Source organism: Diceros bicornis, chromosome 8 (assembly GCF_020826845.1).
Source record: "Diceros bicornis minor isolate mBicDic1 chromosome 8, mDicBic1.mat.cur, whole genome shotgun sequence".
Classification (NCBI taxonomy): domain Eukaryota; kingdom Metazoa; phylum Chordata; class Mammalia; order Perissodactyla; family Rhinocerotidae; genus Diceros; species Diceros bicornis.
The window spans coordinates 42,089,304-42,108,679 of NC_080747.1; the positions used below are offsets into that span (position 1 = coordinate 42,089,304).

General features: G+C 47.7%; 1 protein-coding gene across 1 annotated transcript; it reads left to right on the top strand.

Annotated features, from left to right (window-relative positions):
• Positions 1 to 17,273: 17,273 nt before the first annotated feature.
• On the top strand, positions 17,274 to 18,958 carry GSX2 (GS homeobox 2). Its single transcript, XM_058547092.1, has 2 exons — positions 17,274 to 17,847; positions 18,526 to 18,958. The coding sequence occupies exons 1-2, from the start codon at positions 17,274 to 17,276 to the stop codon at positions 18,864 to 18,866; spliced, it is 915 nt and encodes a 304-aa protein (XP_058403075.1). The 3' UTR covers positions 18,867 to 18,958.
• Positions 18,959 to 19,376: the final 418 nt, after the last annotated feature.

A 19,376-nucleotide genomic window follows, 5' to 3' on the forward strand; every position in this document is an offset into this window, starting at 1 on the left:
CCACCCCTTGTGCCCGCCCCCCCACCCCCCCAGCCCGTGGTAACCACCAAACAGTTCTATCTGTCCGTGTGTTGCTTTATCTTCCACATATTAGTGAAATCATGCCCTGTTTGTCTTTCTCTTTCTGGCTCATTTCGCTTAACATAATACCCTCCAGGTCCATCCATGTTGCTGCAAATGGGACGATTTCGTCTCTTTTTATGGCTGAGTAGTATTCCATGGTGTATATATACCACATCTTCTTTATCCAATCATCAGTTGAGGGACACTTGGGTTGCTTCCATGTCTTGGCTATAGTGAATAATGCTGTGATGAACATAGGGGTGCATAAGCCTCTTTGGATTGCTGATTTCAGGTTCGTTGTTATACCTACTTCTTAATTCAAGCACAATCTTAAAAATGGGGAAAACTTCAAATCTGGAGAATAAGCATGAAGAAGAGACGCCCCCCATGACATTTATTATCACTAAAACTTAGTACAAGGAATTATTAGAACATGAGCCCCATTAGGCGAAAATTTTACCTGTTACATTCACCACTTTTCCCTAGCACCTTGAAGAGTGCTTGGCATGTAGTAAGCACTCAGTAAATATTTGTTGAATTAATGAAATAACTGGTTTCTAATGAAGGGCCTTTCATCTGAACATCAGCAAGCTTTGTTCTCAAAGGGAGTGAGGATCCATAAAACTCTAAGTAAGCCCCTTCTGGGGAAATGGACATAAGGAGGAGTGATTTTTCCTATTCTCCATGAAGTCTGGCTTTCCAGTTGCTAAGGCAGATCTCACTTTCCTTACTTCCCCGTCTATCCACTCAGTCGGCGGAAAGAAACTGAGCATCCATGTGTTCCTGCAACCTAAAAGAGCCCATTAAATTACAGCGCTCAGTGCACAGCCCTGTACAAGGAGGAATGGAAAGAGATCAAGAAAATACCAGAAACTGGTTTTGTCCTTTAAAAAAATGAGCACTGAAAACATGGTGCACTGGGAAGATTATGAACTGCAGAGTCTCCAAGACATGGGTTTGAATCCAGGTTCTGCTCTTTACTAATCATGAGACCTCAGGCAAATTACTTAACCTCTTTCAACCTCAGTTTACTTGTCTGTAAAAGGAGGGTGATAGCCTCCTCGCCCTACGGTGACAATCAAATGTAATAACATGGCAAAATGCTTAGTACAGTGCCTGGCACAGCAGATACTCACTGAATGATAGTTATTATCTTTATTATTCTCATCATCTAAGAAACTTCAAATTGACTTAGTCAAATAGTCCATTTAACTCAACCATCTCTCTAGGTGATGCTGAGGGCTAGTCTAGAAGATATTGCTCTGGAAAGATTGAGTGTATGCATAAACAAGTCCCGAGAAATTATGCTCCAGGATATATTATGTAGAGATAAAACTTATAGTTACCATATATGTAAACACTGGGGAATTTGGGATGATTTGAGTTTTCACAATTAGGAAGAAAAAGTTCTATGAAGAAGCTACAGTTTTGAGGAACATTTTAAAGGTTAAACGTTGGGTGGATGATTGAGAAAAGGGTAGAAGCAGTTTAAGTGGGGAAAGGTGTCAGCAGGAAACCCCTGATATGGGGCTGTGCATGCTCTGGGTCACCAACAGGCCTGTCTGGTTGAAGCAGAGAGGATGATCCAGAATGTAATAGGATGAGAGCAGTTAGATAGGTATTGAGGTGAATGATGGAAAATTAACAGGACCAATAAAAAGTTACAGCTGATGGTAAATGGTGATACTGTACATGATTTTGTGCATTGATTTACCATTTCTACCTCCTTTTTCCATCTACATGGGATCTCAATGATGAGCAATCTTCTTTCGGGTGGTATATATGACAGACTGTTTTGCAAGCACTTTAAGTCCTTCAGGAAACACACACAAATATCTTGTGAACTGGAACAGTCACTTAGGATTCTGACTCAGACTGGGAATCTGAGCAATGCTGTGGTAATATGCCAGGACTAGGACCAGGCCATAATCACCTACCTGCCCTACTTGCTGGGTCCTTGGCATGTTAAATTGTCAACAGGCCCTATGGAGATAAAGTTGAGTCAATCAGAAAACGTCTAAGCTCTACATAAAAAAGGAAGTCTTTGGGAAAGAAAACAAGACAGGATGTGTGAACACTACATCAGGATTTCCCTGACCACTTTATTTCTATTAAATGGGATGGGATGAGGAAAGAGTGCTCAGGCCAACTTTCTAAGGGATCTGATTGGCTAGAGGAGGGCTTTTTTACCTCTAATCCCATATTCCACCAAGCTGCTTTACAACCTTGATTTGGTTTCCAAATCCACTGCATTCCAGTCCCACTGTCAAATGGGAAGTACTTGATTACCCCTAGATAGACCGACCAAGAGATTTTACAATTCCTGAGAGCAGAGAAGTGAGACCCTGGAACAGAGTCAGCATTCAACAAATACATTAAATACGATGTGCCAATTATTCTGATAGGTCCTATACGAAAACAAGGCTTTTCCTGACCACCGTCCTAACCATCACCTCAACCCTTAGTAATTTCATCTTATCTTAATGCCGCACCTATTATATATAGTTTAAATACTATAGGCTGATGCCATTTTTATTTCCAACCCCAATTTCTCTTAAGTTCGGTTCCATATTTCTAACTGCTACTATACATCAAAAATTTCCCTTTGGCTGTTCTGACAGTACTTACAACTCAAAACGCTTAAAACCAAATTCTTTATCTTCTTTCTCTTCCACTCACTCTATCTACCAGCCCACCTGAAACAATGAAAAACTGCTTACCTCCCATCTGTCACCACTATATTCGTGAACACCATCATCATTAACACAGACACCTGAGTGAGAAATCCAGCTCCTCACTGACTCATTTCTCTTTCTCTACCCACATCCCATCTAATTAGGACCAAGGAATGTTGATGCTGCCTTCCAATTGACTCTCGAATTTATCCTCTCCTCTCCGTTCCCACCATCATTGATTAATGTGACCCTCATCATCTTGAGACTGGACTTTAAGACTTTAACTGCTTCTGGTTTCTCTCTCTTCCAATCCATCCTTTGCAATGATCATGTTATAATCATTTCAATTTTCTGCTTAGCATCCTTCAAAGACTATCGACCTAATAGAGAGAGATCTCATACTCCTTCACCTGCCACTCAGACTCTGCTTTCTGCCGCTAAGCAACCCTTGCTGTTTCCCCCTCCTGCACGCAGCTATCCACCTCCACATAACGCATATCCATATTCTAGGCCTGTGCTAATGAACCTTTGGCCTAGAAGTCTCTTCTGTCGTTGTTGTTGTCATGTTGTTTTTAATCTGAGCATATCCTATAAATAGTTCAAGGCCCAATCTCAGAGTCCCTGATGCCAGTGGGAAGAAAGAATGGCTCTCTCCTCCATAGTTCCACAGATTGTTGCATTCCATTATCGCATACCTATTAGAATTCGTTGAGGGCTATGGTTAGGTTCTATACTGAGCACATGCAGGCAGTCAGTAAATAATGGGGTATTAAACTGAATTGAATTTCAATAGCATCTATAGCTCTATTTCCAGAAGTTTCTCTAACAATATAACTCAGACTTTATATTTAAAAGCAGCCATTATTCTGATACGCTTTGTCTTTTGTTGACATCTAAATACACTAAGAGTCCTGTGTGGTTAGAGGTCATTCTCTGGCCAATATAAATGGTATTGTGATCATTATTAGGTACATTGTTTAGAACTCCATTAACTCGCTTGATCTCAAAAAAAAAAAAAGCACAGGTAAAAAGCCCCCTTCGGAATGGCAATGATGCCGTTAACTTTGGCTGCCATTGCTCCTTTCTGAACTACGCCTTCTGCATTCATAATTAATGTCTCTGTTGCTTTACATCACCTGGAACAGAAAAATAGTGTATAACTGAGACATGTATTAAATTCTAAATGAAGATGGCATGGAGATAATCTGTGAATAACCAAACATTGAATTAATATTTCAATAAACAATTAAATTGTTCTTTTCCTTTTCTTGTCTCAAAATGTTTAAATTTTCCCCATTCACATAAAAAAGTAACAATTTGTGCCATTTGAGGGATAACAAAGAAGTAACTGTCATTTATTTTACTACATGTGAACATCCTTGAGGAAAAAGTATTATCTTTAAAAACTTGTTCAGCATTGGTAATTTTGTATTTACATCAATTTTCTGAATCACATTACTTTTTTTTTTTTTTTTTTACTACTTTTGCAGTTCAATATGATAAATTCTTGCTCTAACAGTTATTGATTAATGACTGTTGAGATACCAATGCTCTTGGAAGGGGATGCCAATTATCACCAGTGTCTGTGGGAGACAATGGTGCTGTGTGTGCCTAGAGAATGAGGGACATTGTCTTGCTCAATCAGTTTGCAGTCAATGAGCTCATCAGCTAAATCTGATGGACTGACAGAGAACCCAAACATGAGGAAGGAACTGTAATACACTGACTAAGGCAGTATGTTGGTTTGCCCAGAGCAGTCAGATGAGGGAGGGCACCCAGCCAAGTCCAGAGATTCAGGCCAGACTCCAAATGAGCTCGAGCTAACAACAAGACAATATCTCTTGTTTCTAACCCTGTGCAAATTATAAAAACAAGAGGATGTGGCCATTGTGCTATGTTCCCCCAAGCACCACTCATTTAGCTGGGGCTTGAGCAGCTACATAATATCAAAGGCAGATAGATGAGGGAGGACCCCAGCCCTTATTTCAGGGCCAGGATTTAGAAGGATCTACAGTGAATCCAGTAGCCTACTAGTTTTCCTCATTTAGCCAAGAGGTTTAGAATAGAGAATTTGTCTCCCACCAAAAATGACACTGATTTACATCCTAGTTCTGCATCTGATTTGGGCAAGTCCTTTAACTTCTGAATACCTCATTGTGGAAATAACGGTTAAAAAAAAAGTCCTATCCTTCACTCATACATGGAAGATAAACCAACACATGGACAGAGAGAACAGTTTGGTGGTTACCAGGGGGAAGGGAGTCGGGAGGTGGGCAGAAGGGGTGAAGGGGGCATTTATATGACAAATAATAATGTACAACTAGAATCTCACAATGTTATAAACTATTATGACATCAATAAAAAAATTAGAAGAAAATAAGGAAAGGAGAAAAAAAGTCCTATCTAGCTTACATAATTGTGCAGATCCAATGACATAACACATTTTTTTTTTTAGGTGAGTAAGATTGGCCCTGAGCTAACATCTGTGCCACTCTTCCTCTATTCTGTATGCAGGATGCCACCACAGCATGGCTTGATGAGTGGTATGTAGGGCTGTGCCCAGGATCCAAACCCATGAACCCCAAGCTGCAGAAGCGGAGTGCGAACTCAACCACTACACCACCGGACCGGCCCCCAATGACATAACACATTTAAGACTATTTGTAAACCCCAAAGTGCTATGTAGAGGGAAGATAGAGTTGTGATTAGGCGTCTGCCTAGAACACTGGCCTTCTTCTTTCAATCCTTCATCAGATATTGATTGAACACCTACTGTGCCAGGCACTGTTCTCAGTGACTCCCAACGGACATAAATATCCTCCAGGAGCTTTCATTCTAGCAGGAGATTCAGGCAATAAACACACAAACTCTGCACATTATATAGTATGTTGGAAAGGGATAAGTGCTATAGGAGAACAAAATAGAGCATGGTAAGGGGGTTGGGAGTGTAGAAGGCACAGTAGGGGCTTTGGTATTTTAAAAAGAGTGAGAAAGCGCCATTGAAGGGAAGACCTGAAAGTGAGGAAGTGAGACTTGTGGGCTTGTAGGGAAGAGTTCTCAGCAGAGGAGAAGCCAGTGCAGGAGAGGGCCAGACAAGCAAGGAAAGCAGAGAGAGCAAGTAGGCCAACAGGAGGAGAAGTCAGGGAGACAGCCACGGCCAGACCACAGAGAGACTTTTTGGCCATAGCATGGTTCTTTTTTCTTTTTTTTTTTTTTTTTAATTTTTTGTTTATTGCAGTAACATTGGTTTATAACATTGTAAAAATTTCAGGTGTACATCTTTATACTTCTATTTCTGCATAGATTACATCATGTTCACCACCAAAATACTAATTACAACCCATCACCACACACACGTACAGAATTATCCCTTTCACCCTCCTCCCTCCCCCCTTCTCCTCTGGTAACCACCAATCCAATCTCTGTCCCATAGCATGGTTCTTACTGTGACCTGATCTGACTTCTCATTTTAGAGGGTCCTTCTGGCTGCTGGGTTAAGAGCAGACTGAAGAGGCAAGCATAGGAAGAAGGAGCCCAGTCAGGAGGCGAGACTATGATGGGGACCACCGTGATTGTGGTGGGAGTGTTGACAGTGGTCAGTTTCTGGATATGTTTAAAGGTAGAGCCATGAGGATTTTTCTTTTTTTTTTTTTTTTATAATTTTATTTATTTATTTAGTTTTCCCCCAAAGCCCCAGTAGATAGTTGTATGTCATAGCTGCACATCCTTCTAGTTGCTGTATGTGGGACGCAGCCTCAGCATGGCCGGAGAAGCGGTGCATCGGTGCGCACCTGGGATCCGAACCCGGGCCACCAGCAGCGCGGAGCGCGGCCACTTAACCGCTAAGCCACGGAGCCGGCCCAAGGATTTCTTAATGAATTAAATGTACAGAGAGAAAGAGATGAGTCAAGGAAGATGCCAAGGGTTTGGGTCTGGAGCCACCAGCAGACAAGAGTTGTCAGCAATGGAGATGTGACCATATGGAAGGGAGTTGGAACTCCTCCCCCTTTTTTCCTCCTACTTGCCAGGGCATCTTCCTGCAAATGTAAAACTGTGGATAGAAGAACAAAATGAGATGGTCCTACTTGGTGACTGCTAGAGGGACTGACCACTTACACCACTTCTTCTCTCTGGACCTCAGTATCTCTGGTTGTAACATGAGATGGGTCAGCTGGATAATGGCAAAATTCTTTTTCAGCTGCTAAAGAAGAACCTATATGCTACAACCAATTCTCACACTTTTCAAGGTTTCTTTTTGATATATTTTTTCTTGAAAAAGTCTCAGTAAGGAAATTCAATTTTTAAACATGTTCTTTTTGGTTTAAAATAAAAGTATTTTGTGATCCTAGTTAGAACATCAAAAAAGAATCTTAATAAGACAGCCTTCTTTAAAAAAAAAAAAAAAAGTATGTCCTGCAATTGTTTATACAATACTTTGTTCCAGGGAGGTACATGGCTAATCAGGAAACATATTTCCTATGTCATATTTCATCGGAAGTTTTGCTCCCAAGGTTAAACTACAGCACGCATTTTGTGTCACTGTGAAAATATTCCCTTTCACTTTAATGGTACATGGGTGGACTAGAAACGCTTCAAGGTTGCCTGAAAGGACATTGGGCTCCTGTGGGTTCTTGCTGTCTTCTCTCAATACTTCTTCATTTACCCTTGACAACAGCACTATTGACACCATTGGTCCAGGAGGAAAGGAAGTCGCTAAAGAAGAATGAAGACCAAGCCATCTGACACAGCCTGATGCTAGAGAGGAATATAATATAATTATACACAATTTAATTTAAATCCATGATAAACTCTAAAACTTTGTAGCCCGCAAATGCAGCATCTCCCCTTCTCCACAACATTTCATCAGGCCTGGGAAACATCATCATCACGATCATCATAGCTTGTACATATTGAGTGCTAACCATGTTCCAAGCATGGTGCCAAGAGTTGTCATGACTTAACTCATTTAATGCTCACAGCCACCCTATGAGAAGGTTCATTATTATTTCCACTGTCAAAGGAGGGAGGATTCACACCCAGGACCTCCTAACCCCTAGCCCAAGCTCAACAGTGCAGTGAAAGCGTTGAGGTTGGGATGGAGACAGGATGCATGTGCACTTATTTCAATGCATTGTCCTTTTGCCATCATTGTCTTATAAGCCCTCTATGCCCCTCTGCTTGAGGGCAGAGGCCAAGATTTATGTTTATATCACTAGCATTTCGCAAAGCAGTTACACATGAACGGAAACCCCTGTGGAAGCTCATCTTGTTCTCCCGGTTTCCCGCACACCTAAAGCAGAGCCTGGCATACTGAAGGCACTTCATACATGCTCACTGAGTAACTGGACGGAAAGAGGATCCAGAGGGTGAGTGAAGAAAACCAGGAGCAGGTGAAAGAGGGGACCCCAGGCGATGCTCCCAGAGCCCCTCCCGCTCAGCGTCTCCAGGTTTCGACGTGAGCAGACACTCCTGTCCCCTCCTTCAGTGACGTCGCTGTTTCCAAGGCCCCAGGCAGACACTGCACTGAAAACAACTGGTCACCCCGAAAGAGCCAGAGCTCTACCGTGGCCGCACTGGGGCAGCAGGATTGAGCCGCGGAGAGGCGGGGCTCGAGGGGACGCGCCCCACGCGCGCGCCTTCTCTCACTCAAACTTCGCACACACGCTGTCTCCAAAATCCACACTCATACTCATACACACACACCCCTACTTACACTCTTCACACACACCTGGCCCGCGCACACACACATTCTCACACATAGGCACTCACCTTCGCACATACTTACATTGACACGCGCACTCACACTCTTCACACACACCCTTGTTCACACATACATCCTCACACATCAGTCTTATTCTCACATTCATATATTCACACACTTATGCTCACAACCCCCCACTCAAGCTCTCAACTACGCTCTTCACTTATACACTTACATACACGCACACGCTACTACTCATACTGACACTTCACCTCCTCACACACCCACACCGTATCACACTCACGTACGTTCACCCCCACTCACCCTCTCACACACTTCACACGCGCTTGCGCGTGTGAGGATCCCGCTCAATTCTCCCTCCTGGCGCTCACGCTCGCGCATGCGCACCTGTCGTAGCGAGGGCGCTGTGTCGAGCGTGGCCGCGGGTGTGTGGGGGGGTTTGGGGGCCGTTGCTCGTGGAGGTGTTTTCAGGCTGTAGGATTAACGCGCTCACTTAGAGGCGCTTCGCTTTCCAGTGAGAAATCAGTTAGCCAGGGAGAGGGAGACGGAAACCCGCAGGGCGACGGACACCAGGCAGGAGGAGGTTGCGGTTCTCGCGCTGGGGGAGCGGGAGCGCCGGGAGCGCCGCGCACGGTCTCAGAGCGTGTTTACCCCCATCTAGGGAGCGGCCTCTCGGGCCTCTTACAGCTTCTGCCTCCCTCGGCTCCACCCAGGGTTGGGGTGGGGGGAGAGTGAGGACGGACTTCGGACCGGCCTGGCACAGCCCCGGTTTCCCGCGCTCAGTCGCTGTGGCCCGGGGGACACAGCGCAGGAGGCTGTGGGCTAGGGAGAAAAGGGGAGCAGGGTCTTAGCGTTAGAAAGACCTCGGTTTGAATCCTTCCTCTGCCACTTCCAAGCTGTGTGGCCTTGGACAAGTTGCATAGCCTCTCCGAGCCTCAGTTTGCCTATCTGTCAAATGAGGAATCAGTCATTCAATAATATTTTTCTCACTGCTAATATATGCCAGCTCCAGCTGGACGTTTGACATACACTGTTGAATAAAGAAAACAGACCCAGTTTCTGCCCACGTGCAGCTTGCAGTCAACTGGGGGGGGGGGTACCCAACCAGCAATGAAATAAACCAGCAGAGCTATGTATTGATTATGATGAAGGCTTTTGAAGTAAAAGAATAAGATGTTGCTTTCACCCACTCAAATATCTTTCAGCACTTATGTTCTGGGTGCAGGAGAATAAAAACAATCACATTCCCTATCCTCCCCCAATTCCAATCTGTGCTCTTTCTGTCATAGGGACCATATTAGACTGGCCTTTGTAATCGTCAATATATAGGAAAACCACACTAACCAAGAAGTGGACAATAAACAAGTAAATAATAAAAGTACCTACCTCACAGTGTCATTGTGAGAAATAAATGATGCATTAAAGGCCTAATTCATAGCTGGTCACGTAGTAAGTGCTCAATAATTGCTAGTATTATTAAGACATGGTATTGCCTAGTGCCTAAAATTCCAGGCCCCTACATTAGACAGTCAGGGTCTGAATTCTGGCTCTGCCATCTCTACCTGTATGACCTTGAGTAAGTCTTTGAACTTCAATAAGACTCAAGATCCTCAGCCAAGAAACAGCCATAATAATGGCATTTTATCTGGTAGGGTAGTTGTGCAGATTAATGAGGTCATGCAGGCAACGCTCCTGATTCAGGGCCAGCACCCGGTGAGAGCCCAGGAAATGGTGGCTATGACGATTGACATACATCTGTTTCCTCCTCTGCAAAACAGGTCAGCAAAGCTGGAAGGTTCCTCTAGTTCAAAGAAGACTTCAAATTTAGGGCACAGTCCCAAGTGGGGACTGCCAGTACTCGAGGTCTTTGACAGGGGTAGGGAGGTGGAAGTGGCAGAAGTTCCCCCGGCAGGCCCAGGTTGATGGCCCTGCTGAACCGAGACAGGTACACCCAGAAACCGAGGACTAGAGAAACCTCGCATTGGGTGCCTTCAGGGTGTGGGCACCAGGCTGCAGAGGAGCCTTGGAGGACGAAACTCAGCCCAGAAAAGATGTATGGGGACAGAGAGATGATGGGCAGCAGGCTCCAGCTTCTTGGTTCCTTGCTGCGACGCCTAGGGCTCTAATACCTCATTCTCAAGCCCAAGGGCACATGGACCTGCAGGTCCCAGATAATAAAAACAAGAGATGCCTCGAGCTCTTACCAGGCACCAGACTGGTGCTAAGCATTCCTTAATTCCTCACAAGGACTCGAAGGTGGCGGCATTTTTCCTGTTTCACAGATGCAGAAACTGAGATTCTCCCACCAATCTCCCTGGCCTCCTTTCAGTTCTGCAATTAAACCAAGAGAAACTAACTCTTCCCGGCTTTTGTGCAGGCCCTTTGGTGGCCCACACACATTCCCCATCCCACTTTCCCAGGCCAACACCGGCTGGTCCTGCAGGTCACTTCAGGCTTTGGTTTTATTCACTCCCAGAGCCATGTGGGCTTTTCTTTGGTATTCTCAAAACCTTTTGTAATTCACCAGCTCTGAGTTCATTTGTCGATTTGTTTAACAAACTGGAAACTCCCAGGGGACGGGTCCCTAGCACATAGTAGGCACTCAATATGCATTTTCAAACTATCAATTGCTGAATGAAGATCAGAGAGGTTAAGTTATTCTCTTCAGCATCCAGGATAAGCGGGACTAGGAGGTAGGATTATCCGTTATTTCTCAACCCTCACCTGCATCAGAACCATGTGGAGAGTTTGTTTTTGTTTCTGTTTTTGAATTCTGATGTTTTGGCCCCACACCATTGAATCAAAATCTCTAGGGCATTGGTATTTTTAAAACACTTTCCAGGTGATTTTTGTAGATGACCAAGTTTGAACACCAGAAAGGCCAGATTGCTAAAAATTATAAAGGTTCACTCTCTTTTTGCCAACACAACACAAAACTCTCTTGAATCCTATTACTAAGCAGCTATTTCGGCCCAATGCTTTCAGGAAACTTAGGCCAAGAGAAGTGGGGAATTGGTATGTGTGTATTGAATAGTTCAGCCCCTCTCCTTACACTCCCAGCTCCCCCCTCCCGACCAAACAAAAAACACCATCTCTGAAAAAGGTAGGGAAAAAAGAGCAAGCGCCAAAGAAACTGGAGAGGGAGGGAGGAGGTGGAGCATTTGCTTCAATTATCCGGATAATTGTTCCCCACCTCAGACCATTGTTACTGAAATGAAACAATATTCTACTGGATACAGTCTTGGCCTTTTCAGGCGTGCTCCCCGCTGCGCCTAGCACACGCTGGGCACTGAGTAGACGCTCAATAAATTTTATTCTGATGACAGAGGAGAGCTTTAAGGAATAGGGGGAGGGATGCCTTGTTAGGCTTAAGGATTTGGGGGAGGGCAAATGTTAATTAAGGTAAAGTGGGGAGCAGCGGGGCCGTGTGGCGCGGATTCGGTGCCATCAAAACTCTGTTGGGAGGGCCCGGAGATGGCTATTCCTGAAATTCTGAGCGAAAGTCCTCACTCCTTTCCCAGAAGCCTCCCCCACCCGCTTCTTCTCCGAGGGCCGAATTGAACTCTTGCGCCTGTGGTGAGCACAAAGGCGAATTCACGTTTCTCAAAAGCCCATCCGCTCTGAATAAACACTAGGGAGAAGCAGGATCATTTTTTGGTGATAGGCAAGCACAAGGCTCGCAGCCTGCCCTCTCCGCGGAACCGCCTCGCCGGGCCTTGCGTTAAAAGTAACAATATTGGGGCAGCTGAGGGGACAGCCGGGCGCCTGAGCCCCTCATCACTCAGCCAGCGCAGGAATGTGGGTACTGACTCCCAACTGCCCCTCTTGCATACCGACTCACAGCTTTTCAAGAGGGGCTTGGGTTCTCTATGGGTGTGTATTTGCTAACTGCAGCCTCTGCTTTAATGAGATTCTTTTAACTCCCCCAAGCCCGTTTGCAGGTTACAGCCTTATCTGGGGACCCTCGTTTTCCACCCTGGCTACACGTTCTGTGAACAATCGCCTCTCCGGCGCCGGAAAGGAGAGCGAGCGCCCCATTTCTGCTGAATGCACGTCTCAGTTCATCCAGAGCTGGCGGGCTTTTGATGGCCACAATGCAAGTTACGCCCAAAGAGTGTCTCTTTGGTCAGATCGACAACGCTTGGCTTCACGTTTGCAAGTTAAACCGGCAGAAACCCGGCTGAAACTCCCACGCCAGACGCCGGGGATATTTCCCTCCGCCCTGCTCGGAGCAGAACTGGGGAATGGGTCTGGGCAGAGGGAGGAAAGGAGGGAGGGGGAGTTGTTGGGAGGGGGCGCGGGAAAGAGTCCCGATTCTCAGCCGCCATCTAGAAGAAGAAGGGAGGGGACCATTTTCTCTAGTATTTCCCTCCTATTTTTATTTTTCCATTTTGCTTTGTTGGCAGCTTTTCCCAAACAAAAAAAATAAAATGAGAGCGTTTTCTCCTTGTCTTCACCTAGGTAGCTGCTTTCCTCCAGCCCCTGAAAATGTGACTCCTTCATAAAATCAAAATTTATGATTATTCAAATGTTGGGGACTGTGAAAAGAGAGGAAGAAAGAGAGAAAATTAATATTGCAGCTGTTCTTCTGATTAATGAGAGATAATTGCTCATGAAAAGTCACCCCTGTGGCATTTTGTTGTCTCCTGGATCTTTGTTCTTTTCCACTATTATTGAGGACTTTCTTGAAGACTAAGCGGTTCTTTTCAATTTTTGGGTATTCAGAAAGGGTTGCCTGGTTACAGAGAATGGGGAAATCTCGGGCTATATCGGGTAAGATGTGGCACAGACAGCAATATCACAATGCCACTCCGAGAAAAGGATGGATACAAGTTAACGATGCGCTTTCAATAAAACATTCATAGACTTGTTCACGCTTTGATAATGACCTCATTAAAGGGAGCTGGGGGCAAGTAAGTCCTGTCTCCTGTTTGTGTTCGGTTAACAAAACCCAGCTTTGAGATCATTCATCGCTTTGGAAACTAATATGAAATCAATGTAAGAGGAGCAAATAAATCCAAGGAGGCCCCGCCAACTCCTGGGCTGTCCCGCCCTGTTTGAGGCCTTCGTTTGGGGCAGGAGAACCATGTGGGCAAATGCTGAACTGAGAGAAAAAAGGAATAGGGATGGGGGGTGGTTCGCAGAGGGAGGGCAAAGTCAGAGTTACAGCCAGAAAAAAGGGCTAAGCACATCAATGGGTCAGAACTTTAGGGCCTGTTGAATCAGCAATGCTAAGTCTACGCCCTTTACTTTCCCTGACTTTGCCCATGAAAGGAAATCGGAAGAGAGAGAAGGAAGAGGGGAATGTGGGGTTCAGGTCAGGTGTGATCTGGGTTGGTGGCAAAGTACTGGAAGACTTTCTGAAAGCTACAACCAAGAATTCAAATCTCAAGGTTGAGCTAGGAGGAAACTGCTCATCCAGGCTCAAGTTGCAGAGTCCAGGCACCCCTGAAGTGCTTTGGGTTTTTTTCTCAGTTGAGAAACGATGGGGTGTCCTGACCAGCCGGGCATGGTGGATGGAGAGGGGACAATTCTGTTACCGTCACATTTGTGACATTGTCTTGCACTCAAGGAAGACAAAGCCATCCTGTCATCCCAAGCAAGAGGGAGAAAAATCAAAGGATTCCCCCCTCCCAGAAGAACTAATTTTCTCCTTGAATTATGAAAGTAATGGCTTAGGTAACAGGCTGTACTCTGTACCCAACTGCTTAATACCGAATAAATCCTTCCACGTGGCTCCCCTAGTCGTGGCAATTAGAGCTCATTATAGGCTCATAAGAGCTCTCATTTCAGGGATTACTTAATGGACGATGAAATTTTATCGGACAGAATCACTGAGAAATAAAACTGTGTGGCAACGGGGCAGCATGGGGGCATGCCGACGATCTGCTAAGGGTCCCCTCCTGCTCTGAGTGAGTTTGAGGTGCTGCTGTCTTGGGGAAGGGTCCAGCTGGACAGAGCCAGCTGCAAAAATGCCCAGGGCCATGGAGGGTAGGCTTCCTTTGGGGAAAGGGAGGCAAGGCACAGGGGGGCAGACTTCTGAAGATGGGGCTGGAGTGGAGGAAAGAGGGGAGAGAGTGAGAGAGGCAGGGTGACACTGAGAGATCCAAAGAGAACTAAAGAGAAGAGTGTGAGAAGAGACAGACTCCAGTGTGGAACATGACCCCAAAATACTTCTTGGTGGGCTCAAGCAATTAACCAAGTACCCTAAAAGGCAAGTTTCTCAGACATGGTCTGCTTTCAGCCTCAGTCTGGCCCCAAGCTGCTACTCCCCTTGCAGCCCTAAGCAACCCCATGGGCCTCTCACTTTTCTCAAAATTCTTTAGCACTCCAACCAGACGTTTCCATAGTCAGACATAAATTGAGTTAGATGCTCAAGCTTCATGATTCGGATTCTGTAAAATAAAATGGTCCTCACATAAGCACAACTTCCAGCACGTCAGCATAAGAGTTCTTCCCGTAAGCACACCCAGAGCCACTGGGAATATCGTGACCCAAACCGTCAGCCGAAAACAGACCTCGGATAACTTTCTACTTAACCCAGAGGAGGAAAAAGAGAGAAAACCATTCCTCTCAAAGAGGCATATATTTGCAAAGTGAATAAATAAATACATATAAATATGTATTATGTAAAATTTTTAAGTGAAAAATATATATATACTTGCAAAGTGAATGGGGAAGTCATATCACCTATTTGGACAATTTAGGCCTGTAAAAAACACCCTGCCGTTAAGCATCTCTCAATGGTCGAGCTCTGTCATCTTTCTGGGGCTAGAATGATTCCGGGAACTGCCTGGATTCCCCCGACACTAGCGAAGGCGGGCTGGTCTGGGCAGGCTGGGTTGAGGCTGAGTGTCTGCGATGGCTGCATCGGCAAACCTTGTGGTACAAAAGTAGATACAGCTGAGCTGCCCCGAGTTAAGCCCTGAGACTCCTTAATTGTTGTCACAAGATGTTGGATTAGCACATTTCTGGAATAGCTGTCTGTTTACACTCTGGAGACCCACCGTCCACTAACCGCTTTCTAATTGAATTCTAATCACATTCAAATAGCTCAATAACCAGCCTCAGCTGCAATTCATAAAACTTTAATTGCTATCCATAAATCCTGGGATCCCCAGAGCGGGGCGTCCCTACAACCCAATTACACTTCTCTAGCAAGCAAGAGAGATGGTCACAGAGATGGAGAGGGGAAACAGGAAACAGAAAGACAGAGGACAGAGAGACAGCCAACCTCCAGCTGAGAAGCTGGTGCTCCCCTAGGATTTGGGCACTTGGTTCTCACAGGTGGAGGGAGTCCTGTCCCCAAGTTTCTTAGCACCATCGTGAAGTCAGGCCTGAAGTGTACTGTTTTGCAAAAAGGATCGGACTTGTTGTAGCTGTTGCTCACCCTCCCTACTCTATCCAGATTTTCTACAGGGGGAAAGAAGAGAAAGCTGTCACTTCTGCCATCTTGCCTGCCCAAAAGATCAATAGCCCCTATCTTGGCAGCCACCTTCTCCCACAAAGCCACTGATGCACAAGTCTTCCACTGGACTCTCTGCCACTCAGAGAGACGTCCTTTACCAAGCCACTTCTCCCATCCCCAGGCAGGATTCCTTGAGTGCCTCAATTATCTTCAACCTTTTTGAGCTTTTAAAGGGGTGCAGAGGGGAGAGTGCTTCCTGGTTAGCCTGCCAGCTGCCCAAGAATTGTAAAATGCAAAGGGACAGGAGATCGCAGGACCCAGAGCAAAGGCCTCCCCCAACCCCTGCCCAGTCTCCAGGAGTGCTGGGGTTTGGGTCTTCCCTGTAAAATCCTTGGGATGGTGTTGGTACTATTGACCTGGAAATGTAGCAGAGTAACCACTTGGAGAAAGAAAAGAGTGACTCTTCAATATCTCTCTCTGAAAAAAAGGGGGAGCTGACGATTACAAAAAGGCACAAAGAAGGGTCGTTGGTCTGAGTGGCCCCAGGAAGGCTCCAAGTGTAAAGGCATTTTAGGGCTTTTCAGAATGAAAAGCTCGGCAGCTTCTTAGCCAGGAGGCCTCACTGTTACGCCCGGGATCCGTCACGAACTAATCACGAATGATCTCAGCCAAGTCCAAAAGCTGGGGGACAGTGTGCCTGTGCGTGTCTGTGTCCGTGGCCCAAGCCGCGCTCCAGGACTGGGCAGCTGCCAGTCCGCCGCCCTCACAATCCTGCTGCAAACCGCAGGCCTCACACTTTACCGCGCCTCAGCCACCTCTGGCACAGAGGAGCGGGGAGCACTAGGCCTCCCTATTAAAAGGCCGCCAAGTCCCCACCTGGTGCGCTTTGCGGCCGAGTGCGGGGAGGAGCGGGTCTGGGGCCTAGACTAGGGAGAGGGATGGGATGAAGCATGCAGCTCTGTGATTTCTCGGGAAAGCGTGGAGAAAGACGGGGAGGAGGCCGGCCTCCCCGCGAAATTAACAAAACCTACACTTTGCAAAGTCTCCCCCATCCCCCTCCTCTGAGTTCTTCCCTGCCGCGCGCCCGCCCCTCCTCGCCGCTTCTGTTGTGACTCGGGCAGCCTATCCCGAGGGTGGGGAGCTGCTGAGGAGCCTGAGCCGAGCGGTACTCCGCAGCATCACGTGCCGGGGTGGGGGCTATAAAATCCCAGAGCCGGGGCGCCGGGCGGGGGACGTGAGGACCAACCCTCTCCAGGGACCCCTTTGTTCGCAGCCCAGACGCCAACACCTCCGCGTCCCCAAGGGCTTGACCGCCTGCGTCCGCGCCGCGCCCGGGGCAGAGCTCAGACCAGGAGAGGGGAGGGGGCGCCACGGCCGGCCGGGCCCTCCACCCACCCCTCCCGACATGTCGCGCTCCTTCTATGTCGACTCGCTCATCATCAAGGACTCCTCGAGACCCGCGCCCTCGCTGCCTGAGCCGCACCCCGGGCCAGATTTCTTCATCCCGCTGGGCATGCCGTCCCCGTTGATGATGTCGGTGCCCGGGCCCGGGTGCCCATCCCGCAAGAGTGGCGCGTTCTGCGTTTGCCCGCTGTGCGTCACCTCGCACCTGCACTCCTCTCGCGGGCCGGCAGGCTCCGGCGGCGGGGGCGCAGGGACCGGGAGTGCAGGGGCTGGAGGTGGCGGGGCCGCGGGGAGCGCCGGGGCCTTGCCCCTGCTCAAGAGTCAGTTTTCTTCGGGTTCTGGGGACGCGCAGTTTTGCCCGCGCGTGAGCCACGCGCACCATCACCACCACCCGCCGCAGCACCACCATCACCACCACCAGCCCCAGCAGCCCGGCTCGGCCGCTGCAGCGGCGGCCGCAGCGGCAGCGGCGGCCACAGCCGCGGCCTTGGGGCACCCGCAGCATCACGCGCCTGTCTGCGCCGCCACCACCTACAACGTGGCAGACCCGCGGAGATTCCACTGCCTCACCATGGGTAGGGCGGGGTCTCTGGGCACCTGCGCGCCGCGCCTTCCCGGCTCCCGGGAGCAAACTTTCCGCCTCCAGTGGAGGAAGTGGGAGACCGGGGGGCGGGGTGGGGAGGGAGGAGGGGCTTTTAGTGTAACTGTGGAGTCGTCCTCAGAAGTTCCACGAAGGTGGAAGTTAGTTTGCCAACCTCTCCAAACAGCCTGGTGCACTTCACTCTCGTACCTGGTACCCGAGTCTTGCGTAATATCGGGGCCTTTGGGACTTCAGACTTGAGGGCTGAGAAACTGGAGATTGACTGAGGTTCGAGATGGGTGTGTTTGAACTTAAGTGTGGCATTCCGGCGTCGGAGCTGGCTAATTAGCGTTTCGATGCTTTTGGCTAAGCCGGCTTGCCTCTCCGCTAGGCTTGAAGGGAGACGACCGGACAATGCGAGCCCTCACCCCTCCTTTAATCCTCTGACTTTATGATCTGCACATCAAAGGCCTTCACTTGCTTTGGGCGTCTCTTGTCCTTCTTGGCTAAGTAACGATATGCTCTGAAATGGGAAAGGATGAGGGATGGATACAGGTGTTTAGTTGAGCATCGCGAGTGGGTTCTTGAGAGGAGTCCTTTCCAAGGGATGGCACGTGGGGTGGGAGCGCCTCCCGGCAGAATTACCTCTCTGCCTCTCTTGGCCCGTCTACAGGGGGATCGGACTCCAGCCAGGTACCCAATGGCAAGAGGATGAGAACGGCGTTCACCAGCACGCAGCTCCTGGAGCTGGAGCGGGAATTCTCTTCCAACATGTACCTGTCTCGACTCCGGAGAATCGAAATCGCTACGTACCTGAACCTGTCGGAGAAGCAGGTGAAAATCTGGTTTCAGAACCGCCGGGTGAAGCATAAGAAGGAAGGGAAAGGCACGCAGAGGAACAGTCACGCGGGCTGCAAGTGCGTCGGCAGCCAGGCGCACTATGCGCGCTCGGAGGATGAGGACTCCTTGTCGCCGGCTTCAGCCAACGATGACAAGGAAATTTCCCCCTTATGAGGGAGGGCTGCCCCTCTCTCACCACCCGCTCCCGGCAGCCCCCTCAACTCCAACGAGACGGGCACCAGGGGCCCAAATCCTGGGCCATTCCATGGTCCCATCTGGAGAACCGGGCCGAGCATTCCCGCGGCTTACATGCTGGGCCTGACCCTTCACGTCTCCTCCTTGACCTATTTGGCGCTCCACTCGAAGCTATAGATTGTTTTTTAAAAATGTAAATATTCTAGATTCAACTCAGTCTGGTCATAAACAGGAAAAAACAGGGTTGGTTTAAGTTTAACACTGTATGGGGTTTTCGAAAGTGCATGTTATTTCCCCTTCCCTGCTGTCTTTCAAAACCTGATAAGAACACGGGGTTTCCTGATTATTTTCTGCTGTTGTTTTTTAAATGAGAGTACTGAATTGCGAATAATTTAGAAAATTAAACCCTGTAGGTCTTGCTTTCTGAAAATTTGCCTGGGGAGAGTTTAAAATCCAAGTCCCTGGAAGTCCCTTTGTATGTGAATAGTT